This window comes from Gambusia affinis, linkage group LG10 (genome assembly GCF_019740435.1).
Source record: "Gambusia affinis linkage group LG10, SWU_Gaff_1.0, whole genome shotgun sequence".
Taxonomy (NCBI): domain Eukaryota; kingdom Metazoa; phylum Chordata; class Actinopteri; order Cyprinodontiformes; family Poeciliidae; genus Gambusia; species Gambusia affinis.
Window position 1 is genome coordinate 29,017,766 of NC_057877.1, and position 14,749 is coordinate 29,032,514.

General features: G+C 42.3%; 2 protein-coding genes across 2 annotated transcripts; one reads left to right on the forward strand and one right to left on the reverse strand.

The window, feature by feature from the left end:
• Positions 1-140: 140 nt before the first annotated feature.
• On the reverse strand, positions 141-4,258 carry LOC122838088 (interferon-induced protein with tetratricopeptide repeats 1-like). Its single transcript, XM_044128470.1, has 2 exons — positions 3,109-4,258; positions 141-1,566 (listed from the first exon to the last, which is right to left on the reverse strand). Exons 1-2 carry the CDS (start codon positions 3,111-3,113, stop codon positions 273-275), a joined length of 1,299 nt encoding a protein of 432 aa, XP_043984405.1. The 5' UTR covers positions 3,114-4,258; the 3' UTR covers positions 141-272.
• trmt1l (tRNA methyltransferase 1-like) lies at positions 4,232-13,936 on the forward strand. The gene is made up of 16 exons (XM_044130007.1): positions 4,232-4,373; positions 5,185-5,289; positions 5,382-5,444; positions 6,016-6,129; positions 6,201-6,265; positions 6,757-6,913; positions 6,985-7,105; positions 7,182-7,261; positions 8,448-8,700; positions 8,774-8,832; positions 9,929-10,141; positions 10,290-10,356; positions 10,433-10,596; positions 10,670-10,735; positions 13,255-13,381; positions 13,468-13,936. Exons 1-16 carry the CDS (start codon positions 4,313-4,315, stop codon positions 13,658-13,660), a joined length of 1,908 nt encoding a protein of 635 aa, XP_043985942.1. The 5' UTR covers positions 4,232-4,312; the 3' UTR covers positions 13,661-13,936.
• Positions 13,937-14,749: the final 813 nt, after the last annotated feature.

Here is a 14,749-nt window from a genome sequence, read left to right on the forward strand (position 1 = left end):
TCTTGTGATCTTATTGAATCTGTTGATGCTCAATCTGTTTCATTCCTTCAGTTCCTCGTGGATCTAATTAGCATCGTACCTAAACTTACTCTGATAGGTGCAAAGTTAAAATTTGTTATCCAAGTAATTTCACATCTGACTGAAAGCAAAAACACCATTTATTAAATTTATGCACAATTAGATATAAATTCAGGGATTAAGGGGTTAGAACCAGAATATATTATTCAGACAGTCAGAAGCATCGTTGGATCTGATCTTTGAACGTCTGGCTTTCATGCAGTCTGGACACCTTCCAGGTTTTCCAGAAACTCTCGGATCTCTGGGCACATTCTGGACCGTCCGCGGTCTCGGATCTTCTCCAGCACCTGGATGCTGTTCATCCGGGAGAAAGACTCATGGTTAATGGCTGCAGCCTTCATGTGATACTCAGCCGACTTGTTCCATTCCTGCCGGTCAAAGCGGAGGTACTTGGCGTAGTAGTTGTAAACACACTGTTGGTCTGCAGGATCCAAAGATTTCTGCAGCAACTCCTTGTAGATCTGATCTGGTTTCATCAGCCCGCGACCAGACTTGGCCCACACACTTGCAAGGTCCAACTTCTTTGGCAAACAAGAGGGGTAGGAAGAGATGACGTCCTCCAACAAGCCGATTGCTCGGTCAAAGGTTCTTTGACTTGGGCGACCGTGTCTGGAAAAAACTATCTTCCATTTGTAGGCAAGAGCGGCACATCTCTTCAGGTACCGGGAATCTGGATCCTTCGTCAGGGCCCTTTCTGCCACGTCAATCGCATCGTCGTAGGATTCGATTTGTCTGTAGATCCTCAGGAGGGGTTTGATGCCACTGTAGCAGCTGACAGGGTTCAGTAAAATCTTCTCGGACAACTCCTGTGCTTCCTCTTGAACTCGCTCGCCTCTCTTGGCTTGTTGTTTCAGGTCCACAGCAGCAAGGTACAAGTTTTCTGGATCTTCTTCTCTGGCTACCCTTAGGTCCTCCCAGATGTCAGGCTCTAGTTCAACATCGCTGTGCTTGAAGGTGCTCAGCAGCCCGATTATACGGCTGCTCCGCCACTCCACGATGTCCGGCTGCATCCGGATGGCTCTCTGGAAGAGCTCTAAAGCCTTCAGCTCCTTCTCTTTATCAAACTTCATCAGGCTCCAGGCCTTCTCAGCTAAGACCTCTGGGTAGAGATCTCCCTTCTTCTTTTTCATCAGACCGTCGACCTTTGACAGGTAGTCTTCACTCTTCTCATCTTCTCCCAGGTGATGGTGCAGCCAGGCCAGATTCCCAAAGTTCACCATCAACCAGGGACCTTCATCAGCGTTTTTCTGCCTCTGGAAGGTCTCAGCGGCCCGTTTGAAGAGCTTCAGGGCGTCTTCAGAGGAGCCCAGCTGGTACTGGATGAAGCCCAGCAGGTTGTACATGTGACCCAGCCAGAAGTTCCCCTCATCTGTACCGATGTCCTCCACCTTATCCCTGATACGGGACATTTTGTTCCTGGTGGTGTTCAGATCCCAGGTGAAGTGGCACTCTGAGGCCTTCAGTCTGGACTGCAGACTCTGAGGAGAACTGATAAAAGTCATAAAAACAAATATTAATGATGTTAAAGACAGCTTTAGACAGTGTGAATTAAAAATAAAACAAGTATTTCTTTTGTGCTTTCCATAATTTTACATTTCTCTATTCCTGCTCCTGCACTTTCTTCTTTTATCTGATTTTCTCTGCCCATAGCAGCACTAAATGTGTGGCAAAAAAAAGAAAAGATAAGTCTATTATAGGTCTATTATCTAAACAAAATGTGTTCATTATAAAAATAGATTTACAAAATCATTCTTAGGCAATGAGATTTTAGTCTGATCAATTCTTGTCACTTCAAATAAGCTGCTAGTGGCAACATTTGGAAAAGCAGAAGCGGAGCCTCCTGAACAACCAGTAAGAATGCAGCAAGTGGTTTCTGGTTGGTAGGTCAATAATAACTCTTGTTCTTTCCAGAAGTCATTGCAGAGCGCATACAGTGGTAAAACCAGCTGACCTAACATGCTGGAGCTCACTTTGAGTTGCTAGGTGAAGGGCGGAGCTCTCCTGGGGTTGCTAGGTGATGGGTGGAGCTCTCCTGGGGTTGCTAGGTGATGGGTGGAGCTCTCCTGGGGTTGCTAGGTGAAGGGTGGAGCTCTCCTGGGTTTGCTAGGTGAAGGGCGGAGCTCTCCTGGGGTTGCTAGGTGAAGGGTGGAGCTCTCCTGGGGTTGCTAGGTGGAGGGCGGAGCTCTCCTGGGGTTGCTAGGTGATGGGTGGAGCTCTCCTGGGGTTGCTAGGTGAGGGGCGGGACTCTCCTGGGGTTGCCAGGTGAAGGGTGGAGCTCTCCTGGGGTTGCTAGGTGATGGGTGGAGCTCTCCTGGGGTTGCTAGGTGAGGGGCGGGACTCTCCTGGGGTTGCTAGGTGAAGGGCGGAGCTCTCCTGGGGTTGCTAGGTGAAGGGCGGAGCTCTCCTGGGGTTGCTAGGTGAGGGGCGGGACTCTCCTGGGGTTGCTAGGTGAAGGGCGGAGCTCTCCTGGGGTTGCTAGGTGACTTAACATTTAGGAGGTTTTTGAAGAGGCTCATTTTCCAAGCATGAGAAAACACCTGAGTGTTTTTAAGTTTTTTTTTAGAAGCAGCAGTGACACAAATGTATCAAAACATGTATAATGTGAAATTTGTATTATAGGACCTTTTAAAATAATATTATTTTAAACAATAAATAACAACACTACAAATAAATGACTACATCTAAAAGTTTCCTGCAGTTGGCATCTCTGCTGTTCTGTGAAGATATATTAACTATTTTCCAACATAAGAAAGTTTATGTGTAAACAGAGTAAAGAAACTATGGATATGGGCCCCCTGATAAAACCCCTGGCCTCACACTGTTAAGTTAGTTTTGGTTATAATCTTCTAAGAAAATATATTTCTATATTTAGCTTTGGTAAAAATAACAATAATAAATTAAAGTACTTAAAATGAATGTTTCCTTATCCCAGAAACGATAAAGAATTCATATTACTCTCCCATCTCGGAGTAATATAAATACAAAAATAGGAATTATTGGTGAAAATGTGAAGTTAACTTCATCACTCACCTCATCTTCCAGCTGTTTTCTCTGTAGATCCGGAGGGTTTTGTCTCTTCTGGAGTTTTCTCCGGTGATCTGTAAGAGGCGCAGCTGCAGAATGATCGCGCGGCGCTCGCGCTCATAGGCTATATTGTAGGGATGACGTCACGCGATGACGGGCGACGTTTATGGAGGAAGTTTAGAAAGAAGAAGAGCGACGTCGCTTCAGTCAGGCGAACCTTAAGTTTCATTTTCCTGGGATTGAAACTTCAGCGCTGAAACGAAACTTTGGGCCAGCAGGTTTTCTGGTCCGTGGATGTTTTGATTATTAGAGTTTATGAAACAAAGATGGAAAAATAAAACAAACTAAACGAAGAGTTTAGTCCTTGCATTTTATTGTCGTAATCGCCACAGCAGTATTAAGCTCCAGCCCAAATAAGAAAAGAGAAATACAAGAAAGTGGTGTGATGGTCAAAAATCAAAAGGCTATTTTCAGAAAATAAATACATCTATAACTTAAAAAACGCTACACTTTTTATAGACTTTACCACATCTAACTCACATTGCAAAAAAATTTACATTTTAAGAATACATACACATAAATGTGTATGTATGTGTACAAAACTTGTTTTTATCACGTTTAATTTTATGATATTAATTTATTTATGGGAGTAAAATAAGACAACTGAACAGTCCATTAGCAGTAAATCCTGTTTGTTTTGTTGGGGATGTGCGTCTTACGTCATCACGTCGAGTGTAAATGTAGCTTTCTGCCAGGTCTTTGTACTTACTTGTCTTTCTTCTTTCTTATTTGGGCTGACATTTAATTTAATGAAGCCGAATTTTCCACAGAGCTGTTCTCATGTTTGTATTCTCATATCTTGGTTTTAAGTCTCATAAATTGTCTGGAATTTTGAATTGAATTTGGCGCCTTAACATTACATGTTAACGGTCTCTTTAGAAGCCCGCGCTGTTGATGCTCCGCTTAAATAATAAAACGCCTCTTTTTTAAAATAAAGCCTTACATGATAAAGGTAATTGTCATAAAATTTCAAGATAATATCTCTACTATAATTTCGGCTTTCTTCATATTTACTTTACTGATTTAGGAAGTAAGTTTGAGGCAGAAAGTCTTTATTTGCGTTCTGCAGCGGACTCCTCTTCGGAGTTACGCAGTTTACGTACGTAACTCCGTACGTCAGAGCACTTCCTGGTTGCTGCTGCAGCTGGAAATGGCGGAGCTGAAAGAGGCGGACGCTTCTCAGCAGCACCAGGAGGACGGAGGCATCAAACGTGAGTAAAACTGCGCCATTTTACAGTTTGTGCGTTCATTTTGCGGAGAAAAAGCGCGCTTTAAATGAATGCGTTAGACGCTGTTTTTGCTGCGTGGTGAATTTGGAAGGAATCTGAGTTTTTAAGTGTGGAGCAGGACGAGGGCCTCAGCGCGGAGCTCCGCCACTGGGCCTAAACAGTCAACAACAACAACAGGAGGCTGGAGGCGCAGAGCCGGACGGCCAGCAGCGGATCTGCAGCTGCACGCGTCAGTGAAGCGGTTTCCCCAGGATCAAATCAAATAGTATTATTATTATTATTATTTGAATTATTATTATTAAATGCGAGGCAGGCTCACCACGGAGCTGCGCTGCAGGACCGCTGAGCCGCTGCGCAGAAAAGTGCGCACCTTTTCCAGTTTGCGCACAAAAACTTGACATAAACAGAACTGGAGGGACTGATTCTAGGAAAATAAATCTGTGTTTTCCTAGTTTAATCCAGATCGTTGGTTGGCATAAAATTCTGATATTAAAACACAGAAAAACAAAGTTGTGCATTAATTATTACTATTCTAAGATACAAAAAACTTTTTTATTGTATTTACTAACTGTATGTAGCTGCAACAGGTGGGGGTGGGGGGTTGTTCATCTCTGCTTTCCTCTTAGTTTCAAACCATAAACTGTTAGATGTCATCGTTCCAGATTATGATAAAAATCTCAACATTCAACAGGTCCAGTCAGCTGAGAGTCTCATTCAGGTTTTATTTTTAAAATATGATGACCTGGTACTTCTATTTTATGTTTTATTTTAATTTCTCCCATCGGCTGTGAAGGTGATGAAGACATTGGAGAGGAAGACCCTGCAGGCGCGGCCCCCGCTGCAGAGCGCAGCGACGCTGCGGCTGACAGCGACTCCAAACCTTCAACCACGACCTCCGGTAAGTCAACCAGCCGTCTGGTTTCACCGACCGGATGGGAACGCTGCAGACGCAGGACATAACGGAGTGTTGGGGTTTCCTCCTGCCTGCAGACAGACACATCTCCATCCAGACCAAACTGGAAGGACTGGAGATGCTGGTGGACCTTAATGGTGGTGAGTTCAGGTCCTCAGGAATTTCTCTGTCTTTCTTCTTTTTATTGTCTATGGAGGAAAAAAATATTTGGATGTGGATTAAATATTAGAAGTTGATTAAAATTACATAAAAATAATAAAAGAGGTTAAATTTAAAGTTTAATAGAGAAAATGAAGCTAAAATAATCACGTTCAGACTTTAACTCAAGAATTAAAGGGGCAGTGTTATTCATTTTCCAGGCACTTGACAAATCAAGTTGCTATGTTACCTTCAATATTATTGCATATATGCAATATATATCAAACATGACTTAAAAGAAATGTTATTTCCTTGGCTTTTTGCACAGCTGAATGGTTGCCATGGAGATCAAAAGATTTCTGAAACATGCATAAAAGAATAAAACACTCCAGTTTTGTTTCTGATGAGGGAAAAACTTTCTGACATGATGGAAACCTGAAAAAACTCAATTTTATATGATACTGCCCCTTTAATGGTGCTAAGCTCTTCAAATCTAAACATATTTTATAAAATGCGGATGAAGAATAATTTTTCCAGCTGAATCCGGATGGTTTGTCCGTTTCTGTCCTCCAGCGGGGAGGAAGTCCTGCCCTCTGTGTCCTGAGGAGAAGTTTAAAGCCTGTTACAGCCACAAGCTGCGGCGGCACCTGCAGAACCTCCACTGGAAGGTCTATGTGGAGTTTAAAGGTAGGACAGCAGAGAGACGCAGCCTGGCGGCTTCAGCCTGATGCTGACCTTTGACCTCCGTCTCCCTGTAGGAAGCAGGATGTGCATCTGCCACCTGGCCTGCAGGAACCCCAAACCCAGCCTGAGTGGAGATCAGGTGAGGCGTTTCCCTCCAATCATCATCAGCAGCAGAATAATTTAAACACCGTTTTCACTTTTATTATGTTAATTGCAGGTTGAGCAATAATCAATTACAATTAATTTAATTTTAATCATCAAAATAAGAAACATTATTCAATAATGCTGCTAAATTATTGAATAAACATCCAATTAGACAAGATATTTCCAGTTCAGCTCTTCAGGTTCTTCGGCCTTCAAATTGGAGCAAAGAGTTTCAGGAAGTTTTGATCCAGTTTGTTTAGGAACATCTGACCTAAACAAAGTTCCCAGACAAACTGGACCAGGCAGAGAATGAAAACTGTCAGCAGATTGAAGGTTAAATAAAATCTGCCCAGCAAACAGGAGCAACTTGAAGAGAAAAGTGATTCTGTTTGCTGATGACTCAGCGATCTCTGCTGCAGAAAAACACGACTTAAATAAAAACTTTGACAAGTTCCTGAAGCGGACTCGGTTCTGTCCGTCCTGCAGGTGTCGGGTCGACACATGGCCCACTTCCACTGCGTGGTGTGTTCGGTCACCATCGCCCGCAAGACGGACATGGTCAGCCACCTGAAGCGCCACTTCAACAAGGGCGAGACGGAGGCCAGCTACCCCGGCGGCTCGGACGCCCAGACGGAGGAGCCCGGTGAGCGCCGCCGTCACGGCGAGCCGAACGGAGGCGGACGCTCCGCTCACCGTCCCGTTTCTCATCCACAGCGCCTTCGGGTCAGGCCTACGAGATCCTGAAGGAGCTGGGCACCAACGTCCAGCTGCTGCCCAACCACAGCACCCCGCTGAAGAGCGACACGTACTTCAACCGGAAGATGAAGCCCAACAGGTGGAGGCGGAGACGCCGCGTCTGTTTCTGAGTGAAAACCGCCGACTGAAGCTGAAGCTGCGTGTTTGTGTCGCAGGCAGCTGGTGTTCTGTTCGCTGGCGGTTCTGGCCGAGGAGAGGAACCCGCTGGAGTGTCTGGATGCTTTTGGAGCCACAGGTGAGACGAGATGAAACTGAACTGAGACTGGATTAACAAACACTCGTACAAACAAAATCTGTACATGTACAACCTGAAATAAAACCGTTAGTTGCTCAACGACTTACTGAAGGAACAACTTCAGTCGTAATGCAACCAATTATTCCTGCAGACATGAATCCTCTGTTCATCTAATTATTCCTGGTGTTTTTCTTTCCACTGATATCTTCAGCTTTTCCTTTGAGTGAGCCACTTATCCATTATTACTTTTAAACACAATAAATGCATGCAGAACCTTGTGGACCAGCAGGGGGCGCCTGCAGACTGCAGCTTGATAAAGGCTGATTCAGTCTGATGTCCAGCAAACTGTCTGCATGTGAAGAATTAATTATTAATCAATCTTTCTCTCAGTGCTGTGAGAAAGATTTCCTGTTTTGGGTTTGATGATCAGAGCAAATTAATAACTGTTTTCAAATTATTATTTTATTTATTAAAGGAAAATTTATCATCCAAACCAAACTGAGCTTAGATGGAAAAAGTTCCTGAAATCTGGCAGCATCAGCTGTTTGTGATAACTGGGAATAAGTTTGGAGGAACGGCGACTCTTTCTGTTTTCCAGAGTTTATTTAACTTTGCAGAGTTTTCAGCTCAACTTGATTTATTTCTATAGCGCCGTTTCACAGCGAAAACCTCATTTCTATCCAGGCTCACATCAGTGCATTAACTATTATTATTACAGATTGTTATTGAAATTAGTTTAAATAGTTTCCAGGCAAACTCAGCAGTCGTTAATTAGCTGCGTTCACTCCTCCTGGACCAGCAGGGGGCGCCAGACAATCAGCAGCTTTGAGTCCTCGACTTTAACAATTCGTCTTACAGAGCATGCATGCAGCGACAGTGGAGAGGAAAACCATATGATGACTTTCTGAAGGCAGACTTTCAGAAAGAGCAGGAGCTTCTTAAAGAGACGGAGGCCCGATTTCGAGACATTAAATCAGGAAGTCAAAATTCTTTTAAGTCAAATAGCATTTTTATAAAAACTAAAGGAACATTGTTGCTAAAGGGCCTGAAAAACAAAAGCTACACTCAACTGTAAGACAGTGAACCGCTCTGCGCTGCTCAGTGGGATGAGGCGTGATGTTCTGGAGTAACTGAACTTTGGGTCGGAGTACGGAGGAGTAACTGAGTGGGTTCTGCTGCTCCTCAGGCATCATGGGCCTGCAGTGGGCCAAACACCTCCGCAGCACCGTCAGAGTGACCATTACAGACATCAGCGACACCTGCGTCAAAATGATCAGAGAGAACTGCGAGCTGAACAACATCCGGGCCGATGGGGGCCCTCGAGGGCCGCGGGGCCCCGACAGGGCCGGCTGCGAACCGGAGACGGCCCCCGTCGCCACGGTGGAGGTCGCCAAGATGGACGCTAATGTCATGATGCACCTGCGGGCGTTTGACTACATGTAGGTTGACCTTTGAACCCATCCTGAAGCCTCTGATGTCAGTCGTATAATGCTTTGACCTTTAACCTTCCAGCCGCATGGTTAACGAGCTGCCAACGCTAACGCAGATTAATCTGAGCGCTTCAACGTTACGCAGATTAATCTGAGCGTTTCAACGCTAACACAGATTAATCTGAGCGCTTCAACGCTAACGCAGATTAATCTGAGCGCTTCAACGCTAACGCAGATTAATCTGAGCGCTTCAACGCTAACGCAGATTAATCTGAGCGTTTCAACGCTAACGCAGATTAATCTGAGCGCTTCAACGTTACGCAGATTAATCTGAGCGCTTCAACGTTACGCAGATTAATCTGAGCGTTTCAACGCTAACCCAGATTAATCTGAGCGCTTCAACGCTAACGCAGATTAATCTGAGCGCTTCAACGCTAACGCAGATTAATCTGAGCGCTTCAACGCTAACGCAGATTAATCTGAGCGCTTCAACGCTAACGCAGATTAATCTGAGCGTTTCAACGCTAACGCAGATTAATCTGAGCGCTTCAACGTTACGCAGATTAATCTGAGCGTTTCAACGCTAACGCAGATTAATCCAACCACCCGTTTTGACCTAAAAGCCTCTCAGAGGGCAGCCGAGTTCACAGCAGCCGTTATGGATGGACGAACAGTGAAAGATGAGGTTTCCATGGCAACAGAGAGCAACAAAAGTGTAACATTTCTAATCCTCCTGGTGTTGTGTTTCCAGCCCACATGTTAATGTCTTGATGTACTAACTCACAATGTCATGTGGATGAATTTGGCCAGTCTCTCGTCTGGATGAGTGACGTTCTCCTCATCGCTCCAGTTAGCAAATAAATGGGGAGTTTCTGGTTTAACGTGTAAAACAAAATGGCTGCCTTTAAACCTTCCTGAATATTAGAACGAAGAATCTTTAGACATGTTTGAGTCAATAAAACATTTTGCAGATTTTTGATATGGGTGGTGTCCCAGGGCAGCATCAGAAAGGGGCGGCAGAATAACGTATCTTCTCTCAGCGGCTCTTGAACACGTTTGCTTAGTAAGTTTCCCTTCGCTGCTGTTCTGGGAGACTTTACCTGTTTTGTGCTGTAAAATCAGATGATTGAATTTTAATTGGCCGGAGGGCGACAGGTTGCAAAATTAGGCATAGTGATGAGTGACAGTGATTAATCTGAGTGATTTTTTTTTAAATTGACTGAAGCCGTTTAGTGAGATGTTCCTGTGACGTGCTGCAGGGCGGCGGCGCGCTGCAACAAAGGCATTGAGGTTCTGCTGGCCGTGGCTTTGGAGCACTTTGTTCTGGTGGTGGTGAGGGTCCTCAGGGGCCCGACTCAAGCAGACGAGTCGGCCAAGAAACTCCGCAAACTGGTCCACTGCCAGTGGTGTGAGGAGAGAGTGTTCCTGAAACTGGGCAACATGGTGGACGGTGAGCTGCGTTCAAACTGGGACGACTCGCTACTTCACACCAAAAATCAGATGAATGAATGTGGCGCCTAATTTATTTTACTTTAACAATATTTGCTGCTTTAGGAGGAAACTAAGTTTGACCTGCAGGATCAATTATTTCCTTGCAGACACGGTTCCCTGTCACTGTCATGGAAGTCTGCCTGGGAAGACGGCGGTGCAGCTGGGACCTCTGTGGTAAAAATCAGGCACTATAAGTTAAAACTGAAAGCTATTTTGTAAGTATGACCCGGGTTGGCGGCTGTGTTTGCAGGGCCGGCCCTCTGTTCAACACCGGCTTCCTGAGGAGGATGCTGTCTGCCGCCGTGCAGCACAGCATGGACGACGTCCAGCCGCTCGTCAAAACGCTCATCTGCGAGTCCGAGTGCACCACGCTCAAGTCGCTGGTGCACGGGTCGTCAGCGCTCGGTAACCAGGGTAACCGCCTCAGCTCTGACGCCGCCTGCTGCACCTGCAGCATAAAACGCTGAATGTTGTGTTTGTGCTGCAGTGGAGTGTGGAGTCGTCATCAAGACGCTGCAGAGCGGAGAGGATGGAGGTCCGGCTGATCAGGCCGGTCAGTTTCTCTGCTTTTACCTCCGTCTGCACAGAAACAGCAGCTGTAACCTGAACCTCAGTGGGTCCGTTTGTCCTGTAGGGGGCAGTGTCAGAGAATTTACAGCACAATGTTTTCCTGCAAACTAAAAGTTTCTGGGTTTTTACCAAAACCCTTTAAAGATGCTGTTACTTAGTGAAAACTTCTGCAATCATAACTCAGACTGTAATTTAATTTTTTTAGGTTGGACAACAAATCTTAAATTCAGTGAAGAATAATAATAATAATAATAATAATAATAATAATAATAATAATAATAATAATGTTTCTAACACATAACTGTGAATCAGTCACAACATCCTGATGAATATCTGCACAGGATTGACCTTCTATTTAAAATATCTCTACAGTCAGGATGGTTTATCATATTTTTTAAATTCTTCTAACAAAATGACAGATGATATTCCACATTTTCTGCTTTTTATTTTTTATTTGGCCAAATAAATGTGTAGAGATTTTTTTTCTTTCCTTTATAAATCAGAATACAAAATATTTATATGGAAAAAAATCCCTCAGTTTGTTTTGTGCATCAGATTAAAATCTAAAATAATGAAGTAAATATAAATGTAAAGTAATTTGGTCTGAAATCACCAGTGGAGATAAAAATGAAAAACTGCAGTGGTTCAACGCAACATCAAGTTTATAAGATGTTAAAAAGTTTTTCCCTTTTGTTTTAGAAGAACTCAAACATTTTGTCCAAAACTAAGAATCTTTTTCGATTTAAATGCTCAATCATAAAAACGTGACTAAAGTAAAAGCTTGTGTTCGTTGTTTCTCTCCAGTGAATGAAAACCTGTCAGTGTTTTTGTTTTCCTCTTCATGTTCTCAGCTTGAACAGAAAAGTTCAGCCAAATTTTCAGCAGTAACTTCAAACGAGGCGATTCTGTTTCTGTGAATCCTCAGTAATCTGCTGAGCTGAACTTTGGTTTTCTGCAAACGAAACAACTTGAAACAATCTGACTCCTTCCCACAATCCAGCATTGTTCTCTGACTGGAGTCAATGTGTCTCTTACTGCAGAATGCGTCAACATTTCATGACTCGACTCAACTGACGGCTCAGATTTATCTGCAGGCCTCCAACACTTAGAGTCTTTCATCTGGAAAGGTTTCAAATCATCCATCCATCTTCTATTCACCCTTCGTCCCTAATGGGGTCGGGAGGGTTGCTGGTTCCTCTCCAGCTACGTTCCGGGCGAGAGGCGGGTTCACACTGGACAGGTCGCAGTCTGTCGCAGGGCGGTTTAAATCTTTTAGTTTAGAATCAATTTTTACATTCTGCTTTGATCTTAGCTGAGATATCCAGTTCTTTCCATCTGCACATGTATTTAGTTAACACTAGTTATTGTTAGTTAACTCTAGTTATCATTAGTTTATTTATTTGACTCAGGTTTTTTAAAACTAGTAGTGAGTGGGACAGAAGGAACCAGAACCAATAATGATCGTAACATTTCTCTTCTGTTTGAAACAGAAGGAAGTGAACATTGATTTAATCCGACACATTTTCTCAGTTTATTGAAATATATTACTTACAATGATTGTCAGAAATGTGTAATAAAACATGCTAAGATATTCACATGCATGTTCAATATACTGTCAAAGAACCAACAAATAAATTATATTGTCTAAATAAAATGATTACAAACATTAATAAAAAGACAATAAAATCTACAGACCCAAAATAGGAAACAATAATATTAATAATGTCAGTTGTAAATAATACAGCATCAGAATAATTATCAAGTCTTTGCCGATGTGCAGCAATAAGTTCCTCATAATCTGAGTTATATAACGAATAAAACAGAAAAAGTAAGATAGTAATAATGTAGTAATAATAATGTAATAATAATGTAGTAATAATAACGTGGTAATAATAATGTAATAATAATGTAGTAATAATAACGTGGTAATAATAATGTAATAATAATGTAGTAATAATAACGTGGTAATAATAATGTAATAATAATGTAGTAATAATAACGTGGTAATAATAATGTAGTAATAATAATGTGGTAATAATAATGTAATAATAATGTAGTAATAATAATGTAATAATAGTAATACAGAATATGGTAATAATAATGTAGTAATAATAATGTGGTAATAATAATGTAGTAATAATAATGTAATAATAATGTGGTAATAATAATGTAGTAATAATAATGTGGTAATAATAATGTAGTAATAATAATGTAATAATAATGTGGTAATAATAATGTAGTAATAATAACATAGTAATAACATGGTAATAATAACGTAGTAATAATAATGTGGTAATAATAATGTAATAATAATGTAGTAATAATAACGTGGTAATAATAATGTAATAATAATAATGTGGTAATAATAATGTAGTAATAATAATGTGGTAATAATAATGTAGTAATAATAATGTGGTAATAATAATGTAGTAATAATAATGTGGTAATAATAATGTAATAATAATGTCACTGAGTGGCAGCAACATGTTGGTTTTCCTGCAGGGAAAAGGAAAAGTGTGGAGGATTGTGGGAACGTTGTGAAGAAGCTGAAGCCTGATGCGTCTCTGGATCATCCTCCGTTCTACTACAGCATCCACCGGCACAGCATCCGCAGCATGAACATGCCCAAGTGAGTCCCGGGCCGCCGGCTCGTTCCAGAACCCGACCCGACCCGGTCTGGCCCGGCTGAACCGTTCTGCTGCTCTGCCTTCGCAGGTTGAACAAGTTCCTTCAGTACCTGACGGAGGCCGGCTTCAGGGTGAGCCGGACCCACTTCGACCCGACCGGGGTCCGGACCGACGCCACGCTGCAGCAGTTCAAGGCCGTCCTCACCAAGCACAGCGTGCCGACCGGCACCAACGCCGCCGGCGCCGGCCAGAGCGCCGTGAGCAACGAGAAGGCGGTCTGACCGGGGCGGGGAACACCGTTCTGCTCTCTGACCCGGTTCTGACCCGGCGCTGATGGACCTTTATTAGAGCACAAACTGATGAGAATCTATTTAATTGACCTAAAACCTGATTTTAATCGTTTCTTCTTTTTACCTTCATTTCTCTCTTTAAAACTAAAATAAAAATCTTTCTGAATTTTTTTTTTTTTTGCAGCCGTTTTATATTTCAGTCAAGAACCAAAAATAAAAAAAGTCTGAGAGAACAGATTTCTTCTCCAGCATTAAAATAAAAAATGGTTTCAAACAAGTGAATTTTTAAAGTCCATCCATCCATTTTCTGTTCACCCTAATGGGGTCAGGAGGGTTGCTGGTTCCTCCCCAGCTAACGTTCTGGGTGAGAGGCGGGGTCACGGGGTCACCCTGGACAGGTCGCCAGTCTGTCGCAGAATTTCTAAAGTGCAGATATGAAATATTTTGACATGCAGGTAAATATTAGGAGTTTCCTCGCATTAACAATAATAACTGGAAAAAATGTTTGGATGCAGAATTTTCATCTTTTGAAAATAAAAATCAGAAAAGAGTTAAAAGCTGAAGAGACCTGAGCTCCTACGTTTCCCACAATGCAACCTGCCTGTTACTGAAGCTGCTTTATGTTTATCTGCAGGTTTTTGTTTCTGGATCTGCAGACAGATTCAGTTTTTGATCTTCTGTAGTTTTAAGTTATCAGGTTTAGTTTTAGTAAAACAACCAGAAACATTTAAACCTGCAGTTCTGACATCACAAAAACAAACTTTACATTTCCAACTAAAACATGTTTAAATGTATTTTTTAAAATCAGCTCAAACATCATAATCCATTTTATTTATGGTTTCTGTTGTGTTTAGTTTTTATTTAGAGGTTTTGGTTTCAATAATCAATTTCATCATTAAAGTTAAAGTCTCTTGGAGGAATAACTTAAATAACTGTGATGTTATCAGATTAATTGAAAATGTTCAACAATATTAACATTCATCAGAACAATTATTGGGACAATTTATGGTCCAGTTGATGATCGTGTCAGTAGAAACAGGTGAGAGTTTCAGATGTTCCTCCATTTAACTGTCTGATAGT

Coding starts and splice junctions, on each gene's coding strand:
- trmt1l (XM_044130007.1), top strand. CDS start 4,313: ATGGCGGAGCTGAAAGAGGCGGACGCTTCTCAGCAGCACCAGGAGGAC. Junction 6,914..6,984: donor CGCCCAGACGGAGGAGCCCG/GTGAGCGCCGCC, acceptor TCTCATCCACAG/CGCCTTCGGGTCAGGCCTAC. Junction 10,597..10,669: donor GTCAGCGCTCGGTAACCAGG/GTAACCGCCTCA, acceptor TTTGTGCTGCAG/TGGAGTGTGGAGTCGTCATC.